The following is a 22,433-nucleotide window of genomic DNA, read 5'->3' as shown; positions in this document are numbered from 1 at the left end:
TCAATAGCATTTCTTAGATTAATTAACATCTATATAAATTTAGATAATGCTACAAAGTCATGTGTTGTGAAACGGAGACGGAGGTAGTATTATAAAACTAAGGGTCAACCTTAAGGTTTAATGTGAAATTTACTTATTTCAAACTTTTTTTTAACTTTGGATGGGTGTGCGGGCACTTTGTTGAGGGGAATTCAATTTTTTGCCGCTGTACAGTGTCACATTTACATATTTATTATTAATGCGCGGAACATATCGATTAAATGTTAAATTTAAAAGTGATAAATAGTTAAGTATGCACTTTGCGGAAAGAATTAAGTTTGTTGGGGGACGGAAATACTTAAATGCCCCTGGGAAAGAAGATTCATGGAATATGCACTGCAGCGATTCCGCGGAGCTGCTTTCTTCCTCCTCTCTCTTCTCTTGTCGGATTCCTCCCTCCCCATTCCGGTGCCTGCCAAGGGCCAAGCGGAACAGCAAAGATCCACATCCACCCTCCTTGCATCCGCCGTCGAGCGAGCTAGTATGCGGCAGGAGGCCACCTGCAGCCTCGTCTTGGCCCACCACCGGAAGAATCACTCGCCGCCGGCGGAGGAGGACGACGGCGGCGGCGTTGGGGAGGACACCGATGACGCCTTGCCGCCTCCGTCCTGCACGATCCTGCTCCGCCAGGAGGGCGAGGCGACGGCGGGGGAGGGGCTGCTGGTGCCGCCGCTCAACTTCGCCATGGTGGATCACGGCGTGTACCGCTCTGGCTTCCCCGACGTCTCCAACCTGCCGTTCCTCGAGTCCCTCCGCCTCCGCTCCGTCCTGTGAGTGCCCATCCGGTCGACGCCTCCGCCTGCTCCTCCTCCTTCCATCGAGATGGTATTCTCACCCTCCATGGTCCATTCGCGCAGGTGCCTCTGCCCGGAGCCGTACCCGGATGCGAACCAGGAGTTCCTCCGCGCTCACGGGATCAGGCTGTTCAAGTTCGGAATCGACGGTTCCAAGGTGAACAAAACAGATTGAATTGAATTCAACCTGCTCTCCTCTCTGATTAAATTGCTTCAAAACTGCTTCTTTGCCTTATTTATTTACTTGTTAAGCTCAGAACATGCAAAATATATATAGATTACTAATTTCAATTTGATCGACTGTTAATTTATTTGGAGCTGAGCTAATTAATTAATTGAGTCTCCTCCTCCTCCTCCTCCTCTCATTGTTGCTAATACTCGTGATAGTCACGGATTCCTTGGTAACATTTGTCAACATCGTGTACGGCTTGATGTTGTCAGTGCTTCATATTCTCGAATCTTCTTTTTAGTACTTTTGTACCAATACGTACTGCGCTATCCGTGAAATTATTAAAAATAGATGCCTTAGCCAAGTTGAGCTTCTGCACTCTCCACTCCATGCTTTTTGCTGAAAGCACCTCTCCACTAAAACTTTCCTATAGTAAAGTTTGATTGTGCTAGACTACAACAATCAACTAAGCCATTTTTAATTGCAGATCGCTATTAAAGTAATGGTAGATTTGCCACCTTCAGATATTTGACATTAGTTCACTCTTAAATGTGTGGCTGCAAATCAGAGGTAAATAGGTTGTCATTACTGCTACCATCGAAAGCCCAGATTCATAGAAAACATCAGTTGAATTGTGCTAGCAATTCTTTCTTCTTTTTGCAGTGTAAAAACTACATAAAATTAAAGAGTATAGCTATGCTTGTATATATGCATCAGGTTTTGTATTGGTCCACTACTTGTTAGCTAAATGAATGTTGGGTTTGGGGGAATTTTGATGCTATACTGTATTTCTTTTTCATGCCTGTACTATTTCTACCTGATATTTATTACTGTTTTACCATGACATAAAAAATGAATTACAGTATTATTTGAAAGTCTATGATGATTGAACTTCCACAGTATTCTTTTGTTCTGTGCATGGGTAAAAATTTATGTTCTGTAATCATTTCATAATCTGGGATTTTTCAGGTTAGCAAAATTCAGATACGATGCACAGCAGCTTTGTATGTTCAACTATACAAGATATGTTTAGCATTAGCTCATGGATATTGTATGTGGTCCATTATGTTATTTTGGTTTCTTGTTCAAGTATCTAGTACATATTCACTACCACATATTCACTAACAACTTCATAGAAAAATGTACCAATACTTCCAATCCAAAACAAATATACTTTAACATATAATTAATGATGGATTTAATGGAACTAATTTGGTGTTGTAGATATTGCTATATTTTTCTATAAACTTGGTCAACTTGAAGTTTGACTTAGGACAACCCAAAACATCATATGATTTGACTAGTGGAAGAAAATTGAGTAATCAAGTTCTTCACAAAGACTTTTATTTCGTTGAATTCATGTTTGTTAGATCTTCTGTCGACGTGTATAAGCGAACTATAACTTTCTTTCAGGCTATACTTACAAAGATTGTTCTTTTCTGGAATGGGAGTTATTGCAGACTTTAATGCAAATACATAACATATAAATGGATGTCATATTGAAATTTCCAGTAGCAGTGTGGAGATGAAGCTTCATCTTGTTTGTTCAGCACCATTTTTTGTCATTAAAAGGTTTTGTTAGTCATTTTTTTTCTCTCGTTGTCTGCTGCAAGTTTAAGTTGATAGGGATTGTTGGAAAAACCTTTGTGTCAGTTATGTTGTAATCCTTGGGCACACACTTTGTTGTGCGAGTGTCTAAATCATCTTTAAGATGTAACAGCCTAAAAGTGTGTGCCCAAGCAGGCTACGTACAATATTGCAATTAAAAATAAATTGCCCAAGCATGCCACCTACAATACTGCATAGTGGACTAAAGCTAAATTTGATCTTGCAATTTTGTGAAGTCTGAAGTGAACTAAAAGCCTGTCTGGATTATTATAAATGCTTTTTGTATGATAAAGTTGAAATTTAGAATAGGAATCTCTTTCTTGCTGAACTGGATTGGAAAGTTGAAGTAATATCCAGCTTCAAATTTTTTTATTATTATGTTCTATAATTGGCTGGCAAGAACCGATTTTTGGTGGTGGCAAAAATCCAGCTTAATAGATATGAATTTTTTCACTCTTCAACGATTTTAGCTTGAGACTTGAGAGCAGTATTGGACCATTCTCAATGAAGAATAGTAACCAGTTCAGGCTCCAAATATATTTCTGTTAGTTACAAGTTAATCATTTTGATCCAAGTGTAGAAAGTGTAATGTGCGGTCTCCTTTCTTTTCATGGGGATAGCAGGAGAATCTCCTGTGATTTCTTCTTTTTTTTTTTTCTCATTTCATGTTGCAGCATTTTGTTAGTTGCTTCCGTTTTCCTGCAGCTTGAGATGCTTCTTCATAAATTGTCATTTTCATGTTCAGGAGCTAGGTTTTGGTACTGAAAATAGATGTTGCTTGCAGGAGCCCTTTGTGAACATTCCTGAAGATAGAATCCGTGAGGCTCTAGAAGTTGTACTAGGTATTAAAATAACCTAAGCTACTAATTTATCGCATTGTTTACCCCCCTGACTGGATATCGAATTCTTATTGTAGATGTCACAAACCACCCAGTTCTTATTCACTGCAAGCGTGGAAAGGTAAAACAGCCCATTTACAATTCGTTACAGTTATCTTCTCAAATATCCAACAAGTTTTGAGTTTTGAATTGTGAAAGAAAATCTGTGCAGCATCGAACTGGTTGTGTGGTTGGCTGCTTGAGGAAGTTGCAACGCTGGTGCCTAACTTCAATATTCGATGAATATCAGCGCTTTGCTGCTGCCAAAGCAAGAGTATCTGATCTAAGGTTTATGGAACTATTTGATACCTCTAGCTTAAAGCATTTACCAGCATCATTCTCATGTTGAGAAAGAGGCACACCTCAGTGGCTTGTGTGCGAAGATTGGCAATTGTCTGTCGATGACACTTGAGACCTGTTTATCACAGTAACAACGGCCATGGTAAGAAAAATGTCAACGATACCGTTTAAGTGTGCTTTTCATCATTACTATACTTCCCAGTACATATAGCTGCAAGTTTAGCATTATCATTTTTGGAGAATAGGCATATAGGATAGGCAGATGGTAAGTTTCTCTTCCGGAGTAGTTGATGTTATGGGCATAGGCTTTCTCGGTTGCCAATGCAGTTTCACTGTACGAGTCCAGTGTTTTTCAAGCGAACAAGAGAAATATGCATTGTGAGTTATACAATTGCTCTTTCTGCATTTAGCACTACCAGACTACCAGCATGTATTTTTCGGAAGTGTATCTATATTTTTTTTATGTAGTAATTATGCTAACTGTATATATCGAACAGAATATCAATATAGTTAGGGACCCTCGTTGTCGGTTCTTAATAAATCTGTGGAACTGTTTTCGAGAGCAGTGGACAAGTAATTGGCTTAATGAAATGTTGAGTTGCAAACAATTAGCACATATATCTTTTCGTTTCTCCTTATACTTGTAAGCTAAAATTTAAATCTCAACCATAAATTTAGAGTTGATTTTAAATTTAGAGTTGATTTTGAGATTTGTTTTAATCAAAGTTTATTTTTTAGCATTAGCTTTTAGATCCGAAGGAAGTCAAAGTAGCACAAGATAATACAGGCAAAACGGTGTCAACAGAATATTGCAAGCAGAAACAGAATAGGTTCGACCGGTGGATCCCCATGAATAAGGGTGCCTTTAGATTCCAAAAAGTTTCGGAATAAATGTACGTTAGATGTTTGATCAGATGTCGAAAAGAGTTTTTGGACACAAATGAGAAAACAAATTACAGATTCCGTCAAGAAATTATAAAACAAATTTTTTGAGTCTAATTAATTCGTCGTTAGTATATATTGGTTACTGTAACACCTATGGCTAATTATGGTCTAATTAGGCTCAAAAGATTCGTTTCACGATTTCTTCCATAACTGTGCAATTAGTTTTTTGTTTCATCTATGTTTAGTGCTTCATTTATGTGTCCAAAAATTCGATGTGATGTTTTAGGAACAAAACAAGACCTAAGCCAAATTTGCACAAAATATGCTTAAAGGCAAAACGGCGGTATGATAGTCAATATCCCATTCCCAACACTCCAACGGAATGCGCTTCTGAACTTGTTTTTTTCATTTTATTTCCCCCAAATTCTTACGTGATTGTGAGCTTTGTTCTGGGATGGCCCAAAAACCATAGAAGCAGCAGTTTTATGTATAACATGAAGCACTGGTAAGCAACATGTGAGAATCTCGTAGGAGAAACGTTTGCTTCATTCCAAATAAACACACAAACACACAGCAACTTCACGAGTCAGTTACACGTGAGAAGGGAAAGGCAAAGAAAAGAGAAGGAAAAAATAGTCAAAAAGAAAATAGAAGCTCAAGGACACTTCCTAAAATGCCGCATCCGATGCTCTTCTATTTTGTCAAATATACTACAAATACCAGCTACTGCCCACCCTTTTTGGCCGCAGAGAAACTGAGAACTCCTCGCTCTCTTGCTTGGTGGTCTTGTATAATGGTGACTCCTACTTAAATACTTGAAGATTCTTCTAAAATTATAAGCTCTTCACATTGGGTTTTCTTCAACTACACATTGAAAAACATACAGAGGGGGATCATAAGAATTAGTTTGCTCCACTGAACTTCAGAAACACGGGAATGTAGAGAAAAAACAAAGGCAGATTAATGTTATCAGCAACAGCATCAAATCTCTAACGCGGTATGCATGCACATTGCACTATGCTACATCTTAACAGACTCGACTGCGGTGCAGGAATGACGAGAGTGGGATGGAAGGCTAGAACCAGTACTTCCATTGAACTACTGGCATAATAGTAATTTGTAAGAGAAGATTAATGGACCGAAAGAAAACACGACCTTTTTCTCTTTGCAGAATTCTGTATACTGACCTAATGACGAATAAATGATTCAGCAAGTGAAACGGACCTAAAGAGTAAAATTTAGTGCTGGAAACAATTGCAGCCACAGGCAAAGGTAGAAATGGTGTCAATAGAACAGATGCATCCTGCTGTACTAATAAAAAGTTACAGTTTGTCCACAAAAGAGTCCAAATCCAAACTATACTCTTAACAAAGTGTTTTGGGTTCTCTATGCTTATTTCTATGCTCGCGAGCATTCAATAAGCCACCATATATCAGAATCAGATGCAATAGATATCAGAAAATCAGTATTCAAACTGAGCAGTACAAATGACCTCAAACAAAAAAAAAAGTAAAAAATCGATGGTACTTCTACAGGTCATAAATTTGAGCATACTATATACATACGATATTGTAAGTATGTTCTATTAATAATGAACTATTGGATGGTGTATAAGATGATCCAAAAGGTAAAAATATATGCTTAGCTAAATGTAGATAAGTTTTTTGTAGGATATGCACTCCGTTGAACGGGGGAGTAAGATGCCAGGCACAATTGGGGGAGCTACCATAACCACTGGGGTCATATGACCCCAACAACTTTTTGTTAATCCTACTCTAAGACTGAAATTTTGCTTTAATAAACATAGTTTGACACCACAATATTTGAAGAGTGACCTCAATAATATTATTTTCTAGCTCCGCCAATTACTACAACACAGTTTTTAGCCCTTTGGCAAATGCAGGGGTACATCTATATGTATTTACTGGACTTATACAATTCACATGTTAGGTTCGATTACATTAGTAAAGTCCAACAAAACCACAGCCCACACCGTTTCACTTTTTGGAAGAAAAAGTGAAATCATGATTTTGCAAACAAAAAATAATTTGCAGGTTAAACTTTTATATATGTGTGTGTAGCAACTCAAAATCAAAAGCTGTAAAATAACCCATGATTGGAAAAAACACAAAATTAAGTTTTAAAATTTAAATTATTGGCTATAAGCAATTGCAACTGCGAAACGATGGGAGATCACAAGTGTTAATGTAATTTCTAATGTTACACGATTGACATACTTTTGTTAGATTATGATGTGAGCACAAGAAAAAATACATCAAACACCATAGTTTCTGTAACTACATCCAAAACAAAGCAATGCTGTTGAGTGCAAAACCACTTAAATATCTTCCTTCTACTTTTTTTATTTTACTTTCTCTGTTTCACAATGTAAGACCTTCTAAACTTATGTAGATTCATATAGATGCTAATGAATCTAGACACATATACAAACTATATATATGAATCAATGGATTAATTTAAGCAAGGTTAGAAAGTCTTACAATATGACATGGGAGAGAGTATTATTTTTTGACTTCCTCTTATTCCCATTAATCTCCTCCCCTGGTTTCCTCAATGCAGCATTTGATTTGGTTTCTTGATCATTTCTACAATTCTAAGTAAGGAATATGGAATTACGGACAACATAAACCCTCCCCTCCAAATATCATAGCTATGATGACATTTATCCTGCTACTGTCCTGCTATGAGGCATGAGCACTATTTTGCCTGATCCCCTCAATTGTTTGCCATATCATTCACCGACCCAACCCCACCAATCACACAAAATTGGTACCACAGACTAGTATATGACAGGATATTCCTCTGCAAGCATTTGCATTTTAAAAATACAATAAAGGAAATAGCTACAACGTACTACATAACAGCACAACACTATCCAAATCCAATCATTGTGGCTCAATCCTCCCATGACAGTCGATGTTATTCCCACCAAACTTCGATAATCATAGAGCAATGGGATGACAAAACAAAAAATGCAGCCTAGGGGAATGAAAAAACAGACTATAACAGTGTAACCTTCCCTCTATGCAATAATATTTTTTGCAGGATTTTAACAAGTAAAACAATTGCTAAGTCCTATCTTAGAATATGTGAACTATTCCTAATTCCAGTACGGAAAAACTCTTCTCCATAAAATTCATCCTTTCTAAACAGGGAACACAATTGATGGCCAAACGAGAAAAATTGGTGGTAAATTTCACAATCACACAATAGAATCATGATCAAAAGGAGAGATATAGAAAGTTCCATATTTACCCCAACATTGCAGATTGACTAATTGGTCCATCCTCTTGAGAGTAGGCTCTTGAGTCGATTGCCAGATATCCTCTGTAGAGCCTTCTTTGCACCAGGCACCTCGGCCTCAGCCAGATTTTGTAAATGCTGGCAAACACCAGCATCTGCAAGCCGTCTCCGTGTCCCATTCCCACCACCCATGGCTAGAGCTAGAACAACTGAGACTGGATATTTTTTATCGATCTCTTCATTCCGCGGATCAAGCATGTGCAACAACCTTGTCATGCTCTTCTCATCCCTAACCAATTCCTTCCGGTTAGACTTCAAGGTCATCAAAGCAAGCAAGGCACGGCCAGCTGACTCCTGTACAGTTGCTGGCTTAGCCGTCTCCATCATCTTAACCAGCATGCAAATGCAAGGTGCCATGCACCGCTTGGTGTCATCGCTCACTCCAGGTGCAAGTTCAGCAACCATATCAGCGGCCATCTGCTGCAACAAGATGCTACCACCACAGCACATGAGGTCTGTAAGTTGCGCAAAGAAGAGCGGCGATGCACACAGAGTTCTAGCAGCAGCAGGGACCACTGCGAGTGCGTGAATAGCTCGTAGGACAGCATCATGGAGATCGAGACCAGAGGCAGTGTGCAGTGCCTGCAGTAGTGGCAGCAATGCACCTGCTTGCACAATCTGGTATTGTGTCTCATGGTCTCCCAAGGATGCTAGAGACCATATGCAGAGAGCAGCACTCTTCTGTGTGTCACTACTGCCGCTTGCAAGCAGATCAACAAGAACTGGCAGTCCACCCTCCTCAACCAGTGCTGAGCGCACATCCTCGATGGAAGCCACATTCTTGAGCGCCGCTACAGCGAGAGCCTGTAGTACAGTGGACCCGGAGCCAGGTCGGCACGCATTAATCAAGATGGGTACTCCTCCGTACGCCGCAACAGCCCACGCGCTGCCGACGTCAGCAGTGATGGCTTCAATGGCCGCCACAGCGCGCTCCCGCGTGGCCGGCGCTGAGCCGGAGTCGAGCACGCGCAGGAGCGGGCCAAGGCCGCCCTCGTCGAACACCACCTTCCGCGACGCCGCGCAGGCCGTGGCGAGGTGGGCCACCGCGGCCGCCGCACGGTCCCGCAGCGCGGAGTGGGAGGACGCGTCGAGCAGGCGGAGCAGCGCGGCAACATCCCCATCGCTGGCAACGATGTGTGCGGCCTCCGCGGCGATGTCGTTAGCAAGCAGCTCCAGTAGCGAGGCGAGCGCCTTGAGCTTGAAGTCGAGCCCCCCGATCTGGAGCCTCGCGAACGCGTCCCGGATGAAGAGCGACTTGTCCGCCCGGGACGCGGCCGGCGTGGGCACCTGCAGCACAATGGCGTTGGGGGAGGAAGCCGACGGATCGGCGGAGAGGATCCCCGAGCGGAGGAGCAGCGAGAGGTCGTGGAGGAGCAGAGAGAGCGAGGAGGCGGCGATGTCGAGGTCGCTCTGGAGGCGGAGGCGGCCGCCAGGTAGGGCCGGGTCCTGGCAGCGCGTGGAGAGCGCGCGCAGGGAGCGGAGCGCCGGGAGGAGCGAGGCCAGCAGGTCGGTGAAGAGCGGGTGCGAGACGGCGGACGCCGGGGCCGCGGCGAGCGAGGACTGGAGCGCGAGCAGCGTGCCGTGGAGCGCGCGCCACCGGGCGTGGAGCGCCTTCACGGACTCCGCCGCCGCCAGGAGCAGCGGCGGAAGCAGAGCCTGCAAGATCTGCTCGAGCAAGTCCGCGGCGGCCGGTGGCGGCGGCGAGTGAGGCGGCGGCATGACGGCGAGCGGCGGGAGGGGAGGAGGGGAGGGGAGGGGAAAGCGAGGGAAAGAGCAGAGCGCATCACATCACACCACATGGGATGGACGGACACGATTTGCTTCCGCGGGAAGGAAAGCTGTAAAGCGGAGGGAGGGCGGGTTCTTGGCACTCGCGTGGTCACCTCCTCTCGACGCTGACTTGTGGGCCACGTTTCTCTTCGGCATCCTTGCTGGTGAGACGGGCTGACGATTCCCCAGTGGATGTAACGGATGATGGCCTGGCACTGGCACTGGCAGTAGTCACTGGTTTGGGTGGGGTCACGTCGCGTGCAGTCAGCGGGGTCAACGAAAATTGGTCTCACTGACACTTGGGGTAAGATTTCGTGGGGTCGTTACAGCTGTCAGTCACGGCTATAAATATTGAATTCTAAACATAATTAATTATGGCTGTGTTCCGCAGCACGAGAAGTGGTTAGTTATCCGACACTAATAATAGATTAATATATAATTAATTAATTACTAAAAATATAAAATAGGTTAATATGATTTTTGCAAAACAACTTTTTTTATATAAAAGTTCATAAAAATAAACCATTTAGCAGTTCGGTAAGCGTGCGCGCCGAAAACGAGAGGTTCGGTTATCTTGCTATGGGTGTGGATCGTGACCTATGTTTTATGACAAAGGGATATGATTTTCGTCTTCTAAATAGTGTAATTTTCTAGAATATAATTTGTAACGGACTAAAAATTTCCAATTGTCTGAAGAAAAGTTTTATTTTTAATCTTATGCGATTTTAGAAATTTATTTGTAAAATGAAGGCTTTTCTTTGAAGTGAATCCTTTTTAAAATATATACTATCATAAAGTCTTTCGAAAATGTAAAAAAATTACAAACCCACTAATGACTCTTTCATTTAAATATTCCATTTCAAAATTCCTAGAAGTCCACTAACAACTCCTTTATTTAAATTCTTTTAAGATTTTCCATTTCAAAATTACTTCAATTCTTCTAAATTCTTACAAAATTCCCAGCAATCACTTTCTTTTGGGCCAGAATCCTCTGTCTTCTTTCTGGGCCTAATCAACCAGCCAGGTCGGCCCAGTCAGCCCAGTACCGCCACCCCTGGGAGCTACTACCATCGGGGAGGTCGCGCGGGCGATCGGGTAGGCCCTACACGTACGTATACGTATATTTACTCTTTTAAAAATCTCAAAAAATACTTAAAAATCTTTAAAATGAAAAAATTTTATGTGCAATAAGATTTTGATAAAAAATCTAGTGAGTCATATAAATCGAAATTTAGAGATGATTTGATATGTTTTTAGACCCCGGCTTATGTAGGAGCCTATGAGTTGCAACTCACCATAACTTTTAGGCATATAAACTTTATACACATAAATTTTACGTATATAACTTTATATGTACAAACTTTATATTCATAAATTTCACATACAAACATACATATACATATAGATGTGCATACATATATATTGTATATATCTATATAAATTCTCTATATGAAACATATATATACACGAAACATTATAGATATAAACCCAATATATAGAAATTTTACATATAAATTTATACATGCAAAACTTTGTACACGTAAAATTACACACACACGTGTGTGTGTGTATATATATATATATACATATATATATCAATCTTTGTACATATAAATTTATACAAGCAAACTTTATAGTGTGTGTGAGTGAGTGAGAGAGACGTACCTGCGGGTTGGGGTAGAGCGGCTGTCGAAGATGTGTTCGCATGTACATGGCCCGTGCGACCGATCACGAATTAACCTTTTCGGCTGCCATCGGCGACGGTATCTTTGGACGTCATCGCCTGCACCACGCCATTGGTTTCGGGATGAAAAGCTTAGGGATGACTGCAGCAGCACCATCTCTTGGTCTCGAACAGCAGCAGCAACCACTTCCTCCCGGGCAGACAACAGCGGCGACCGCTTGCTCCAGGGCCGACGACCCTTCGTCTCGACTATGGATGACGACGCAACGGACGCTAGTCAAGGAGCGATGACCATGGGGACAGGATCTAGAGAGGGGAGGGTGGCGGCGTACTCCTCAAACGGTGATGGCTACCTTTTTTCCCAAACAGCAACAAACTCGGTAGCAGGACAGGAGACAACGAATGCCGATGAAGGCAAGCCTTGATCTAGAGAGGGGAGGTGGCAGTGCACTCTCAGGGAGGATGAACAGTGAACACTGCCTAGGAGGATGGAGAGATGTTGTGTGGGGCCCACACAAGGCCCACATATGGCAAGTCTATTTCGGTTGCCAACTTTAGCCAGGAGGAGGGGTGGTTTGGCTAACTGGATGATTTGGTCATCTGGTTGGCAAGCTTGTTAGAATACAAATTTTAATCCAAATTGTAAAATTTTAGTTTGGAGAGATATTTATCAACTCTATTAGAGGTGCTCTAATAAAACTCCAATTATTGTCCTGTTTATGAAAATTTTATTAAAATCATACTCCATTTGATTCCAAAAATGTGTATTGTAATCTTTCCAACTCTTTTATATTCCAAAATATACTCATGTAGATATCAAAAGATTCACTTTTAATTTCTTCAGTAGTCAGTTTTTAATTTTGAATTAATTATATTCTCTTTCTAAGCATCTAATTGGCTATGAAATCATTAAAATAATTGATGCAACATTTGAATAATACAAATTTTCATCTTGCTTGTTTATCCTTGCCAAGTACTCTCTCCGATAAAAGATGTTCCTTGAAATCTATCATGATATCATAAACTTATTTGATTTTATAAATTCATTCTAACAAAAAATAATTTATTAGAATTTATAAGTTTGACTAAATTTGGTCCTAAACCACATTTTTTATCAGAGTAATTGATATTCCCTCTTTCTGAAAATATAGCTATTTCTAGACTCAAATTGTCTCAAAATATAAAAACTTCAGTTGCCTCATCATCTCAACTAATCACAAGTTCACAACATCCCCTCACTTTAATTTCTTCATTTGCTTTCTTGTCTCGATCAATCACATCCATTCCTCACTTCATCATTAGTCCCTCTAAAAACAGCATAAGCCTGCGTATTTTGAGGTAGTATCTTCTCATAAAGGAATAACCTTTATTTCACAATGTAGTAGTATAAATGAAGGCAACATAATTAATTGTTTGAGCTACTTCTTAATTTCTTGTGTACAAGAATTAAATGGTTTACATTTAGAATCTCTAAATCAGAGAAAGTACGGAACATCATTGCTTTCCATAGCACAGCCGACAAAAATACAATGAGCACTATTTTCAGTGACCAGTGTGCCATAAACAGAACACAAGCCAGGTTTAAACAATTGTACTAAACATTATGGTCAAGTGAGGACCCACATAAGAATACATGCAAAGCATCTGCTCGACACTTATGTGATTTGTTCATACTGATTACCAGGCAATTGGACAAAGGTTTTGTTCCATACTTCGAAGCACAGGATTGTCAATACAGGAACATAAAAAAAGCATAGAAATAGAATGTCATGCTCATTGGATTTCCATGGGATCTTGAAATACAGTTTCCAAACAAACATTTGATTGGTGCACAGAACACAAGAACTCAGGACAGGAAGGGGAAAAAATGAGGTAAAACCTCATGCTTATTTTCCTCCAAATTCCTCATTCCATAAGAAGTAAAAGTAATTGGTAGAAATAATTCTTTGTTTCAAAGGGTACCATAGTTTTTTTGTATTGGCACTAGACAATGAAATGTGTTTTATCTATCAAATCAGCCTACCACCTTTAGATCCTAGTGTAGTGATCCCTCAGCAGTGACCACCTTTTGTAGCCAATCTCAATTCAGTTGACTTAGCCTATAATACGAAATTCAGAACAAGACGAAGTTGTATGCTTGTAACACTGCCAGAAGGCTATCTTATATTAAGCTCTGTTTTAGTTTCAGATTGTAACACTGGATCTTTCTTTACTTGAAAACATTCAGCTGTTTTTCCTGAAAAATAAGTGATGAAACTTCATGTTTTCACGATTAAAGCACAGAAAAATGTGGCAAATCTTTTTCTATGCGAGAACTGTAGGAAAAAGTTCTCCAATAAATAAAGATCATGCAGCAACATTACAGAAGAGCTGCCATCAGCAAGGAGACAACTCTTACAGAAATAAGAATAGAACACTACATATCAGAACAGAATCAGCATGACATAGATAACTAGCCAATCCAGGGGTCAACTCTGATGAAGGATTACCTAGAAGAAAAACAGTACAGCACAGAAATAAACCTAACCTAACAGCTAAGCAACAAAAGGAGCAGTAATAAAACCAGAACAGAATACTGTTTACCTTGCTCAATTACAGTTTTCTATCTGAAAGAAGTTGATATAGCCAAAATAGGAATGGCAAGATGGTGCATTTGCCCAAGGCAACGTGAATAAAAAGGGAAGAAACAGCGCCAAGTTGACAGGGTTACTGATGGATCAAGCCATATTGCTCAGCACTTCAACCAGGTCATTCTTTTTCATCTTGGAATATCCTTTGATTCCCTGAGATTTCGCAAGTTCCCTTAGTTCTGTGACCTTCAAAGAGCTTAAATCAGAACTTCCTGTGGAAGGTTCCAGACTCATATCACAAGATTCGTCAGCAATTGGAACATTAGGAATTTGCAAAGATGGCTCATCATATTCTCCATTGGGTTCATCAGTATCTGAAGCACCAGTTTCATCATCTGAAATAAGACCAACGTCACCCAAATATAGATTTTCTGGTGGTATTACAGAATCAGGTTGGTATGTAGAAAGCGAGTCAGGTTCATCTGCGGCAACCTTATTTTCCAAAGTTGCCTTAGTTTCTTCAACTGCATCATTGATGTTATTGGTGGCTCGCTCGGCATCCACACTGGTAACAAGCTGGAATTTTACACCAGGAACAGGTGATCTTCGCCTAAAATTCGAAGATGGTCTTTTGAAGGCTGCAGGCTGTGGCTTTTTCTGTTCTTCCTGAGTATCATTCTTTATGAAGATGCTTGAGTTTTGTTTATTTCCTGATTCATTGCTTCTCCTTGTTTGGTCAACACTCTGTTCTTTCTCATCACTGCTCTTCCTTCGTTGGTCCACCGAGTGCTTCCTGAGCAAATTAAGAAGGGAATCAACACTGCCCCTTTCACCCTGTGCTTTTGTTGGTTCAGGTTTCTTCTCGTCCCTGCCTTTCCCCCTTGCTCTCAATTGTGATTGAACCCTTTTAAACAACTCTACTATCTCCTTCTCTCTTTCCCCTGGGACTGATGTTGCTTGAGGACGGGAATTGCTTGTTAACGAGATGGGTGGTCCATTTCTGGAGGACATAATATCAGTATCAAAATCATAAATGTTCTCAGAGTCATCTTTCTCCTGGTAAGACTTACTTTTCCTCCGTGCTGATCCAACCTTCTGTTGGCGTGTGATATCCAAATTTCTTGACCTATGGTTGTTGGGGTTAGCACTACATACCAAAGACACCTTCATTTGGCGTAGTGTAGGCAGTTTACTCAGGAAACAAGCTCCCAGAAGAAATCTGCTATCTCCATGATAGGTTGGTAACATTCTGCCTGAAACCGAGGAAAGAATAGCATAGCAAATTAATTATAGCTTTAGAAGATGCTTAATGAATAAAGGTGAAAATCAATTGTTGAGAAGTTGGGACACTAGATATACATATACATGCATAGAAGTTGGGATATAAGGATAGCCATGGTGGAAAACAAAATCAGTGAGGCCTGGTCTCTGTTTAGACCAACCTCAAAACAATAATCAACCGTGAAACTGACTTCTCTTTACATGGCAGTTGGAATATACGTGTATGTAAAGCGCATACAATAAAACAAGACAGGTGCATTTTCACTTCTTTAGTGCCAGAATGGCAGATCCTTCTCTAAACCTTTTTTTTTCTGCCGGTGGCAGTTTTATACTGAGCCAACAGTGCTCACATGCATAACCCACTATGATTATTCGCACATAATTACTTTTAAAAAAATGAAATGAAAAACAGGAAGTGTCTGTATGTTAAAAAAAAAGATTTCTATTTTACATAAAGGTTGTAGTGCCAAAACATAAAAAAATCATCTTGACCCCAACTTATCAGTTACAAACAAATGAAGAAAGATATAAGCTGCTGCAGATAAAAGCATCCAATCATATACATCTGAGACATGGTGACATGGATAAGATTGTACAAAAAGTATGGTCCAATTAATATAGCCCTGCTATGTGTCCTAACAATTTAATCTGATCTGGATGGACTCAGGGAAGAGGAAGGGTAATCGGGAGATCAAGAAAAAGAAGACACCATTCAATTTCAGAACCCCTTGCTTAATGTCAGTGTGAAGGTTCATTACAATTTAAGCTCATCAACCAAACCGCATTACTCTAGTTCACCTACGAGTACCATGCCACTCTAAAATGTTTCCTCTCAACATTACTTGCAAAAGCAATTAGCCTTATATCTTCCTGCCAATGGCTGTGATCTCCAACTTTTTTCTTTTCTTTAACTCGTTTAATCTAGGCCCACATGATGGACATCCAATCCAGGGGCAAACGAAAGCTTTGGTTTGAAAAGCAACGGCAAAATCACAAACCCTGAAATATAGGGGTAAAATCACAATTGAAGCTCAAAACAGGGGCAAGAACAAAATTACCCCTAAAATAAATTATATATAGGGTATGGGATAGAAGAGGAATATAGTATTTTTCTTTATTTTTAATGTATTTTGTTTTATTTATTACTATGTTGATGTCATTGTAATTAGTGCATGTTATCACTATTTTCAGTGAAGTGGCCACCACGTTATTAGGACTGGCCTGTCATCGAACCAGCAAGGGTGTCTAGGGTGTCGGTTCACTGGTTCAACCGTGAAGATCTGGTTGAACCATCGATTCAATAGTTTTGGACCGGTTAAACTGAACTGGGCACAAATACTTTAACTTAGTGCAATATATAAGTCATAAGGAGCAACATATATTTGATCACAATCAAAACTAAGCTAATAAATAACAAAACTTAGTTATATAGCATTTAATTATAATGTGAAAATAGAATTTGTGCAGCACCAAGCACAGGGCGGATCTATCGTGTGTCATAAGGTTTCAGTTGAATCCCCAAAGTTTTTAGGAACAAAAATACTGTTATTGGTATTCCCTCAGTCCCAGGAAAAAAAATAATTTCTAGGGATAGTCCAGATTTATCCCTAGAAATTGTTTTTCCAAGGATGGACGGAGTATTAAGGGTCTGTTTGGTTACCATATCCCCAGCCTGGTTCGTATCCTTCATCCAGGCTGCTCTCAGCCTGACAGCCTGGCTAGAGTAGTCCAATTGACCCTGTTTGGTTGCTTGCATGGATTTGTCCTGGATGACCTGAGGTAGTGTTTGGTTGGTTGTATCTCTGGATGTTGTATCCAAAAGATGGTGTTTGGTTGGATGTTTGGACCCTAAGTGTAGTCACCTCTTCTTATTAGGAATGATGAGGTTGTCGCATGATTCATTCCAATGAAAAATTGTTTAAGTCCTTAGTGAACAAAATATCAAGTAAATTTATTGTATTTTTTCAAACATTGACATGCATTTCCCTATGATCTTGGGTAGAGAGTAGCAATTTTTTAACAACCAGTTTAAGTAGTTGATTTGAACAAAGTGTTTATTAGCAAAAATAAACTAAAGGACTTATATATATACTACCATGTGCTGAACAATTAAATATATGGCATGATTTCTGATAGTGGTTTGAGCATGGTAGCACTGTACGTAAAATATATGGCTGAACAGCAGTCCGTCAATTGCGAAACAATAGTAAGCATCGTCAGTAAACATGGTAGCACTGGTTAGGCATTCCAGTACAGAACACAAGCAGTCACAAAAATAATCAAGCACCACCATTGTTGTTATATCCTTAACACAAATAATCAACAAACTGCTTGACGGAAATTTCTGATTTTGAGTAGGTCACTACCGCTGTTGCATCCATGCAGTTTCTGTGAAGAACGGAAATAAATGCCACATATCGTTTGCACATGCATGACAGTACACCTTATTAGGATGTGAACAAATATAGGATAGTGTCTAAAGATGCCTTATGCAACCATGGATCTGTACATCTATGATATTTGTATAGAACAATCACACAAACAACACTCCAATCATACGAAACATGCAACCAAAATCAGCAAACAGCAAGCAAGATCGACTGAGTACAGCAAGAAAAATCAGCAAACAGGAAGAAAGGTCATTACCGGTGGGCTTCCTCCGGCGGCGGCAAACAACAAACGACAAGAATGGGGGGAGGAGGAGGAGCCGGCGGCGTCGTACCCGCAGACGGTAGATGGGCCGGCGCGGCTGCGGATCTACGGAGGAGTCCCCGTGCGCCGGCGACTCCGGGAGGATGGCGCGCAGACTGGAGAGGCGCCGCTGGCTGTGGGACGACGGAGGACGGTGCTTGAGGAGAACCTAGGGTTCATGCAAATTCCAGAAGAAAAAAACAAAGCGTGTGGATAGAGAGATGAGAAAGAGGATGTGGCTGCGTAACGGAATGATGGATGGATGGATTCTCACCGGCGAGGACGCAGCGGAAACAGAGGACGGGACGGCGGCGCCCCGGCTCGCCGAAGATAGGCGCGGGAGGAGACGAGCCGGCCGAGAGGGAGGGAGTGAGAGGCAGCTAATTAACCAAGGGAAATTTAACTATTCGCCACCCTTGCAGTGGATATACTCCTTAAATAACACATTTTGATATTTGTCTTCATAAATTGAATAAATTTTATACGAGTATTTTACCCATTCCATCACAGTTCTAAGAACTATTATGACAAAATTACAGGTATTTTGATTACTCTATTATGCACCTGTCATACAAAACAACAATTTTAGTGTTCCTATCGTCACAAAACTACAAATTAATGTTTACGTTATCACAAAATAACATTTTAGCATTCATTGTTACCTAATGTGTGGGCGGGACCCACCTGCAGTTTAGGGAACATTAAAAGATGTATCGTTAATAGAGGATGGTGATCGATAATTAAGTACTATATTTACGCATTTCGATGCTTCCGTAATCTAAGTATCCTAGGACTGTATGCTATCATGTGTTTGAAACATGCAAGACAAAAACTTGTATTGCAATTTCCTCAATATCCACCGTTACCTAGTAGGACCCACCTCAATTCTCATGAACATATAGATTGCTCAACGCTAGATATGGCACTGAGCCACATTGCCCGAAGGAGTTTTCCCATTAGGGGATTAGAATAGTTGTAATTGGTTTTTCCCGAGGAATTAAATGCAAGAGACATATACCCATCAGATTTTGTATGGACGGGGATGATCCTTGATCCCTCTTCGTTGCTACTCGGGGAGACCCGATTAATATGCATATATTAGTTTAAGTTTAATTTGTTTTGTTATCTCATGTTATTGTATTCATTTTTATATTTAATAAATAACAATCTTGTGTTTTTATTATGTAAATTAGTGAATATATATCTTGATTTATTGATAGAAAGTGTCGATTACATATATAATTTGAGATGTACGCTATGTTGTTTTAGTATGGATGGGGAATCTGCAGAGAATTATTTCTTGTGAGGGGTGTGGGGAACTTTTTTTTCTTTGCAATTGGCAGGGACCTAGGTGAATCCCTCAGTGTAAGAATGTCACCCTCTAATTTTGTCGAGAAGTGGTAAGCTATGCTACTCTTTTTTTCAGATGTGAAAATTAGGGTGTGACTGAGAGGGTCGCCTAGGTCCCTGCCAATCAAGGTAAGATATTTATGCAAAAATCAGGTTGTGACATTCTTCCGTAATATGACCCGATGTTTATGTTATGGTGTGGCACCCCGATCTCGAGTATCGGGATTACCTCGTGCTTAATTATATCATTCTCTGGATTGAGTAGATGGTACACATGATATCGAGTCGTAGCATTAGTAGTTCATACAACAGTGCCTCACATGGCTTATTACAACCAGGCGCTTGACCAGATAAAGAGTCTGGACTAGACAACAGTAATTAAACAAGAGCGGAAGAGATGGCGGCATCTAAGCAGCGGTACACACAGGCAACAACTGGAGGGCAAGGCTCCACTAAGCGTCTGCTCCTTCCGGGAAGTCCTCGAAACATACGTAGGAATCTGCGACTGGTTCCTCCTCGTACACTGATGTGGATAAAGCAAGGGTGAGTACAGAGGTACTTAACAGGTCATCACAGAAATATGCACATGCAAGGTTATAACAAGGAAACTATAGGGTTTTTTGTATAAAAGCAACATTCGCAAATAGTTTTCACAAGACTTATTTTCTAGCAGCAATTTCTATACCATGAGTGTAATTAAATAGCCATAAAGGTTATGTCGGCCATCCACTGATGGTTTCCCTTCACGACACCCATGTCATTTTCTAGATAATTTAACCCCTTGTATCTCAAGGAGTGAATCACCTAGACACACATACAACACTTTCATTCTCATCTCCTACTCATATGTTGGGTTTTATGAGTGTAGCCAAGTGTATGCCATATCTCGTTGCTCATATCCAAGAGCGCGGCTATTCGAATAGATTTAACACACTACAGTGGTTGTACATTTTCCCCGTGCTCCACGACTACCCAACACATGAGCTTCGTCCCAACACATGAGACGGTTGTGGCAAAACCTTACTTTGGAGTGCCCGCTCCATGAACTTTATTTCCCATTGCACTCTAGACGTACTGTTACTAGCAGTGATGGGAGTTCTGACATTCCCGAGGGAGGAGTAAACCAACAACATAAACACAACATACTACAATTCACTGGAACTGACCTACCCGGCCATTCCATGTGCAGTAGGCTCCCCAACTACTCATAAGAACCACCACGGCTTAGGCACCACCTCTGCTCGGCTATTTAAGCTAGGTATGTACCCATTCGAGAAACACGGTTGTACGGTGGTCGTTTCATGTATAGTTGCATGGCTCGGTCCTTAACTAATCAGGGCGGGTAATCTTTCCTTGGAACCACTCATATTCTCACCATTCCGCCCCAATCAAAAACAATTTTTATCTTAACAACTCATTCTCAACACAACCGGGTGGTGCTCATGTCTCCACCCACCGTCATGCAATTACTGCCACTGAGTAATGCCATGACTAAGTTATAATTGAGTAATGAGGCTACAAGGGTTTCAGGGTAATCAAACATACGACGGGTATAACTAACTACAGTGGGTCTCTAATTGTTTTGCATGCAATTTAAAGTAGAAGAATGCATTTTCAAACATAGGTTCAATATGGTCAAAGGTGCGGTGACTTGCCTTGCTCGAAGTCTTGCGAACTCGGTTCCTCGCCTAACTCGTTCGCGACCTCGGAATCTGATAAACGGAAAAGGGTCGGTAAGTCGCGAGATAAAAATTGGTCTTGGGGTGGTCAAGAAAGTAACGGAAAGGTGCCGACTAGCCAAAATATTTCGCAAGTCTAGAATTAATGTGGCCGAAGAAAATATAGTTGATGGCTCTGGTTCGGGTGGCAAAAGATTTTTAAATCGAAACTGGTCTGAGTTCTAAAATAACATACTAGATTGTTTGGTATTAAAATAAGAAATTTTAAAGGAAAGAAAGACATAATTAAAACATTCTAGAAATAGTATTTTTAAAAGAAGAAAAGGAATTAATTTTGGTTTTTAGAATTAAAAGATAATAAATACTAGCTACTGAAATTTGGATGTGTGGGGAGGTAATTTAGACTTGTTTTAAAAGGGGAAAAACAGGAAAAAGAGCAAAAAAGAGGGGCGGGCCCATTGAGGCCCAGCCGGCCGGCCCACAAGACAGAGAGAGAAAGAATAAGGGGAAGGGGGGGGGGGGGTGGGGCGAGCTTGGACAGAGGAGGAGAGGGGAACGGGGCTTGACCGGCGGCGGCGGCGGTTGGCGGCTCCCGGGGGTCAGCGGCGGAGCGAGGTGAGGGGAGCGGCAGACGCGGGATGAGGGCGCTGCGACGGGAGGCCGTCTCCTCCCCCCCTCTTATAGGCGCGCCCGGGCTCGACGCCGGTAGCCCCCTGGCGCGACGTGACGGCGACCGGACGGCGGCTGCGGTGGCGTGGCTTCAGGGGCTGTGACGGGCGGGACAAGGGTGTCACGCTCGCTCGAAGCGCCGGCGTGGCTCGGCGCGTGGCGGCATGACCGCGAGTGGCATGACGCGTGGCGGTGCGGCGTGCGGGTGGCGTGGCGACGGGAGCGGTGGCGTGCGGGGCTAGTCCAACGGTCGGCGGCGGTGGCGTGCTTCAGACGGTGGTGTGTGGGCGGCGGTGACACGACGCGTCGGACGGCGGTGGCGTGGCGCGGCGGCGGCGATAGAGGGTGACGCGCGGCGGCCGAGCTGGTATGGTGGCGTGCGGTGGTGGCGAGCGATGGCAGGGCGATGAGACGCGGCGGTTGACGGGATACGATGGTGGCCGAAGCTTGCCCGGTGGTCGGCGGCGATGGCGTGCGGCTCTCGGCTAGCGGTGGCGTGCGGGGACGGGCGGCTTCGACAGGACGCGGCGAGCGGCGGTGAGCGGCGACGACGGGACGCGACGGGCCGTGGCAGTAGCTCATGCGGTGTGGGCGACGGGCTGATGGGAGGCGACGAGCGGCGGCCGAGTCTGGTGCAGTTGCTTGGCCATGCCCCTCGCCGGCGGTGAGAGAGAGAGAGAGGAGAGAGAGATGAGTTGGAAATTTTGATGTAAAATTTGGATTTTGAGATTTGGAGTTTGGA

General features: G+C 41.9%; 3 protein-coding genes across 4 annotated transcripts; 1 reads left to right on the top strand and 2 right to left on the bottom strand.

Moving 5' to 3' along the window:
• The first annotated feature begins 357 nt into the window (after window positions 1–357).
• On the top strand, window positions 358–4,193 carry LOC102704359 (probable tyrosine-protein phosphatase DSP4). 2 transcript variants are annotated; one of them, XM_015841051.2, is made up of 5 exons: window positions 358–809; window positions 897–990; window positions 3,356–3,452; window positions 3,527–3,570; window positions 3,661–4,193. In XM_015841051.2, exons 1-5 carry the CDS (start codon window positions 364–366, stop codon window positions 3,835–3,837), a joined length of 858 nt encoding a protein of 285 aa, XP_015696537.1. In that variant the 5' UTR covers window positions 358–363; the 3' UTR covers window positions 3,838–4,193. The 2 variants fall into 2 exon arrangements, with proteins under 2 accessions (XP_015696537.1, XP_006660436.2); XM_006660373.3 differs by having other exon boundaries at window positions 360–809; window positions 3,395–3,452.
• A 786-nt stretch (window positions 4,194–4,979) lies between these two features.
• LOC102701937 (protein CELLULOSE SYNTHASE INTERACTIVE 1) lies at window positions 4,980–9,781 on the bottom strand. The gene is made up of 2 exons (XM_006660980.3): window positions 7,950–9,781; window positions 4,980–5,537 (listed from the first exon to the last, which is right to left on the bottom strand). Exon 1 carries the CDS (start codon window positions 9,714–9,716, stop codon window positions 7,968–7,970), a length of 1,749 nt encoding a protein of 582 aa, XP_006661043.2. The 5' UTR covers window positions 9,717–9,781; the 3' UTR covers window positions 4,980–5,537; window positions 7,950–7,967.
• Window positions 9,782–13,991: 4,210 nt separating this feature from the next.
• LOC102704081 (SAP-like protein BP-73) lies at window positions 13,992–18,498 on the bottom strand. The gene is made up of 4 exons (XM_040527526.1): window positions 18,490–18,498; window positions 18,268–18,396; window positions 17,949–18,162; window positions 13,992–15,274 (listed from the first exon to the last, which is right to left on the bottom strand). The coding sequence occupies exons 1-4, from the start codon at window positions 18,496–18,498 to the stop codon at window positions 14,169–14,171; spliced, it is 1,458 nt and encodes a 485-aa protein (XP_040383460.1). The 3' UTR covers window positions 13,992–14,168.
• Window positions 18,499–22,433: the final 3,935 nt, after the last annotated feature.

Source organism: Oryza brachyantha, chromosome 9 (genome assembly GCF_000231095.2).
Source record: "Oryza brachyantha chromosome 9, ObraRS2, whole genome shotgun sequence".
Taxonomy (NCBI): domain Eukaryota; kingdom Viridiplantae; phylum Streptophyta; class Magnoliopsida; order Poales; family Poaceae; genus Oryza; species Oryza brachyantha.
The sequence above is the reverse complement of the archived record's forward strand: the minus strand, read 5'-3'. Positions and strand labels throughout refer to the sequence as shown.

Coding starts and splice junctions, on each gene's coding strand:
- LOC102704359 (XM_015841051.2), top strand. CDS start 364: ATGGAATATGCACTGCAGCGATTCCGCGGAGCTGCTTTCTTCCTCCTC. Junction 810..896: donor CTCCGCCTCCGCTCCGTCCT/GTGAGTGCCCAT, acceptor CCATTCGCGCAG/GTGCCTCTGCCCGGAGCCGT. Junction 3,571..3,660: donor TTCACTGCAAGCGTGGAAAG/GTAAAACAGCCC, acceptor AAATCTGTGCAG/CATCGAACTGGTTGTGTGGT.
- LOC102701937 (XM_006660980.3), bottom strand. CDS start 9,716: ATGCCGCCGCCTCACTCGCCGCCGCCACCGGCCGCCGCGGACTTGCTC.
- LOC102704081 (XM_040527526.1), bottom strand. Junction 18,163..18,267: donor TTTCCGCTGCGTCCTCGCCG/GTGAGAATCCAT, acceptor CATGAACCCTAG/GTTCTCCTCAAGCACCGTCC. Junction 15,275..17,948: donor CCGCCGGAGGAAGCCCACCG/GTAATGACCTTT, acceptor CCTCGGTTTCAG/GCAGAATGTTACCAACCTAT.